The following is a 5,023-nucleotide window of genomic DNA, read 5'->3' on the forward strand; positions in this document are numbered from 1 at the left end:
CTTTTGTAATCACCTAGTCATGACACCAGACCCTGAGCTAGAGTTCACAGCCTGAATATCCAGGCAATACCTTGGGAACTACAAATCATGTGATCAATACAGCTATTCTTGCTACCTCTCCCACCCTTCCCTGGTGGTTCTGATTTTGGCTGTGCAAGGAATATAAAGTCGCTAACTAGTCTGGCCATTGATTTATAGATCACTGTTTACATCACTTTTGTTTGGGTGGAGATTTCCCCACCCAAACACAAAAAATGTGTGCACGGGATTTATAATAACTACATGCAACAATGGCTGCGAAGCAGATGAAGAAGATGACTGGTCACCTTGCGTGTCCTATTTGTTGTGAGCTGTACAAGAATCCTAAATATCTCCCTTGTTATCACTCGTACTGTGAAGCGTGTTTGACGAAGCTACAGGAAAAGTCAGTGGACAAATCCAGCATCGCTTGTCCCGAGTGTAGGAGAACTAGCGTCGTACCAGCTGGAGGAGTAAAAGATTTGCCAAACAACTTTTTTATTAACCGCCTCTTGGATGAAATTGCTCTACAACGCAAGGTGGAGGGAGAAGAGGAAGCTAAATGTGACCTTTGTGTTAGGAAAGACCCGGCGGAAGTTCTGTGCCTTGATTGTAGCGCCTTCTTGTGCAGCCGATGTACTGACAACCACAAGTACAGCATAGAGTATCAAAACCACAACATGATGCCACTCAATGAGGTACAGTCTAAGAAAGAGAACGTCACTGTAAAACCAAAAGCCAAGTTTGCTTTATGCCAGGAACACGAAATAGAGCTGAATTTTTATTGTGAGACGTGTGAGCAGTTGGTGTGTCACTACTGCATCATGAAGGATCATTTCCAACATGAACATGATACTGTGAAGAAGATGGCTAACAAGTATCGACAAGAAATGGATGACATGATGAAACCAGTAGAGAAGATGATTGAAGGACTGTCAACTGCTCACAATAAAGTACATGGTGTAAAAGATGAGATTGGAGCTAAAGCTACCAGTGTTGACAAGGAAATTGATGCATATTATGAAAAGGTGCAGCGACAGTTGCTCCAACGATTACAACAACAAAAAGATGATCTAAAAGCAGAGTTGCATAAAGTGTTGGGACAGAAACAGAAAGAATCTTCCCTCCATTTGGAGAAGATGGAACATTCCCAAGCAGAACTAGAGAGTGTGAAAGAACTAAACAGTGCAGTGAAGAGAGGGTCAGACCAAGAAGCATTGTTGATGAAGAAACAAGTGATGGATAACGTGAAGAGGTTGAGTGAACTGTATGGCAAGTTGGGAACTGATCCAGTGGAAAGTGTTGCTGTAGAATTTGAGTGCGTCAAAGAATTTGATAAGTCATTTCCACAGTTTGGTAAGCTTTATATCGGTTCCAATATTTCCGTTGTGAATTCCGAAGCTTTAAATGTGCCTAAAATGATTTCAAAAGGGGAAATGGTTAATTTCAACATAGTCACTAAAGATCACCATAATCACATCTGCCACAAAGAAGGTAGTGATATTACCAGTCAAGCACAGTCCAGTAGGGGAGAAGTCATTCCAGTAGAAATGAAGGATAACAAAGATGGCAGCTACTCAGCATCATTTATAGCCAATCATGTGGGAGAACTAAGACTATCAGTTACTATTAACAAACAACACATTAAGGGAAGTCCTTACCTTGTGAATGTGCACAGAAACTATCGTGCAATGGATAAGTCAAACAAGATTGTTGATGGAGGAGGGCTGAAACAACCGCGGGATATTGCGTTTGGTAAGGATGGAGTATGGGCTGTTGGGGATGAGAGTAACTACTGTGTGTGGATGTTTGATAGTCAAGACCAACTAATTAGAAAGATTGGCAGCAATGGAAATGGTAACGGACAATTTAATTGTCCACTGGGGGTAGCATTTGATCCTGATGGCCACTTGTATGTCACTGGTATTATTAACTGCAGGGTACAGAAGTTTAATCCTAATGGAGACTATTTGCTTCAGTTTGGCAGTAGTGGATCAGGAAATGGGCAACTGAACGATCCCGTAGGTATTGTAGTTCACAATGGCAGAGTGTACGTTGCTGAATGGGGTGGTCAGCGTATTTCAGTATTTCAGTGTGATGGTCAGTTTTGTCAAACATTTGGTTCAGGTCATTTATCCAATCCTCAATACATCACTGTAACCAACAATGATCAGTTACTTGTTGCTAATTGTAGTCACAACTGCATCTCCATATTTACACTAGATGGTACCTACGTGGGCAAGTTTGGTGAACAAGGGGCCGGCAGGGGTCAACTGAGTAGTCCAACTGGCATTACTACAGATAAGTATGGCTTCATCCTTGTGTTAGAATATGGGAATTGTCGTGTATCTGTCTTTGACAAAGATGGTGTATTTGTGCACTGCTTTGGATCCTCAGGCTCTGCTCAAGGACAGTTTTCATCTCCTTCGGGAGGATTAGCTATTAGTAATGATGGTAAAATCTACATCACAGACTATGGTAATAACAGGATCCAAATCTTTTCTGACTAGACTGACTAACACATGTAGCTTGTTTGTATAGTGTTTAATTGTCTCTTAGGTATATGCAGACCTTTAGGAAATTTTATTTGTTCAGTTTGTATATTTCTAATGTGTATTTCTCTTATCAAGAATGTACTGTGGTAGCATATATTATGTGGTCATCACTGCTTACTTAAGGATACTAGTTTTGTTAATTTAGATTTAAGCCATGGAAAATAGAAAAGTACCATAGGGTGAAAAGGGGAAATCCCTAATGATTATCTGAACAATTGTAAAATTTCACTATTATGAAATGTCACAATCACTACTCATGTTCTATTGAAATTTTTGTGGTATACAGGAGTATATATCTAATTAATTTGTAAACATGTGCATGCCTCATGCTGACCAGAAGTTGCTGACAACATTGCTTCATGTGTTGTATGTGCTTCTAACTATCCAACATACAAATTGCAGTAACGTCTGTGGACATGTTTTGGAAGAGATCACGTGGACAAGAGTTCTACCAGAAATTTAATGTATGGTACAGGGGCGGATCTAGGATTTATAAAGGGGGGGGGGGGGGGGGGGCTAACTCAAGGTATGATCTCTTGGGTAGAGGTGTGCAAAGCATGCTAGAACTAGGGTGGTCTGGGGGCATGCCCCCCCCAGGAAAATTTTGAAAAATAGATGCTAAAATACTGCAATTTGGAGACATTTCCACATAAAATTCATAATATTTTCTGCCTGTAGATATTTTATATACTGCCTTTAGATTATAGGTATGGCTCTCTGAAGCATTTTGTTAATGAAAAAGTTTGGGTAGGTACAGACAACCAAGTACATGATGCACCCCTCTCACAATTGCACAATACTGAATATGTGCATGTTAGAATAAGAATGTTGAAAGTGGAAAATTTTGAAATTTGAACAATTCAAGATTGAATCTGAGAGCATTTTCAATGGTAAGGCCACTCCAAATGGTAATTATGTTTCTGGTCCCCCGCCCGCATCCTTTTTGGAGAATGTGAAATTTCAGAAATACATGAGTAAAATGCCCGCGGCATCAGCTTTTTGAAAAACCTGGATTCCAGAAACAAATATTGGGCTGCAACAAGTATACTAAATCTAACTATCTAAGTGTCATGATTTGTATTTTATCAGTGAAAGCCTGCAAGAAATGGGCAGAATGCATTGTACGATCGATATACTCTAATAGAACAGTCAGTAATTCACAAATATACTCTAATTGAGTGGTCAATTCATTGTTGCTTTGTTGCTGAATTCCGCCCGCCCGCATTTAAAACTAATTTTCAAAGGACCAGAAACATAATTACCAATTGCAGTGGCCTAATTGTGTACCTGAATTAAGTATTGCCATACATATTAACTACACAAGTATAGATGAATGAAACCCTTTAACAGACCAATGCATTTCATTGTATGTATAGGCGCAGGCAGATTTGGAAAAATTCCATAACAAACCAACTACATGTTTCCAGTGAATGTTCTATTAGAGTAGTTAGCTGACTGCTCTATTAGAGTATCTCGATCTTGTACACCTCCAATGCTGATCCAGGTCCTTGTTGCATAAACTTTAGCATAAATCCACTGATAATACCTTGGAAAGATGTTTATAAGGTGGTTTTATCAGTATTTGTATTATTAATGATCATATAATTATGCTAAGACAAAAATTCATTATATAAATGAAGGGGCTGAAGCCCCCAAAGCCCCCTGGATCCGCCCCTGTGGTATTAAACTGTTTGTTATGTTGTGTTTTGTGCATAGTTTTGTTTACTGAGTTGTTTCGGGGGGTCAGCAATTATAAAAAACCCTGCACGAGATTTCAGATGTTTGAAATTTGACAAGAGATCAAACAATTTATGCCATAGATAGTATATTCAGAGCAAGCAAAATCTTTAGTGTCCGGAACACTTTAATCACGTGATCCTAATTATAAGTATCCGAATACGTACGAAAAGTTTTGATTCTAGATTTATAGAAATATACGGAACTATGTACTGGCAAACAAAGTGTAGTCTACCAGTACTTGACTTAAATCAACCTTTTCCCACCATTAAATCACAGTTACTCAAGATCTTCTGGCAGCATTTTACAAACAATTTTAACTCTGACAATCCGGCCTCACAGTCTGCACTTTGTTTGCCCTTGTAGCTAGTACCTGCTCCAAGTCTCCTCGCCCACCAAACTTCAGCAGTAATTAATTTTTTTTCTTGCTCTCTCTTAAAATAAGTGCTTAGCTATATAAATACCAGGCCTACCAACTCTCACTACCCTGCTCAAGGGCAGCAGATCGAATCTCACGGTTTTTGAGGCAAAGTCGAGACCTTTTTTTTTTTTTTTTTTTTTTTTTTTTTTTTTTTTTGGTCTCAGCATAGCATCTACCAGTTTTTTTTTACTACACACTGCAATACTACAATAAAGGTACAGAAATCTCAAGATTTTTTTACTTTCCAGGTTGGCAGGCCTGAAATACACATGTAAGTTTTAGATAGTTCAAC

General features: G+C 39.0%; 1 protein-coding gene across 1 annotated transcript; it reads left to right on the top strand.

Moving 5' to 3' along the window:
* Positions 1–237: 237 nt before the first annotated feature.
* On the top strand, positions 238–2,719 carry LOC136264391 (tripartite motif-containing protein 2-like). The gene has a single exon (XM_066059120.1). The coding sequence runs from the start codon at positions 291–293 to the stop codon at positions 2,526–2,528; it is 2,238 nt and encodes a 745-aa protein (XP_065915192.1). The 5' UTR covers positions 238–290; the 3' UTR covers positions 2,529–2,719.
* The last annotated feature ends 2,304 nt before the right edge of the window (positions 2,720–5,023 follow it).

The sequence above is a fragment of the Dysidea avara genome, chromosome 8 (genome assembly GCF_963678975.1).
Source record: "Dysidea avara chromosome 8, odDysAvar1.4, whole genome shotgun sequence".
NCBI classification, from domain to species: domain Eukaryota; kingdom Metazoa; phylum Porifera; class Demospongiae; order Dictyoceratida; family Dysideidae; genus Dysidea; species Dysidea avara.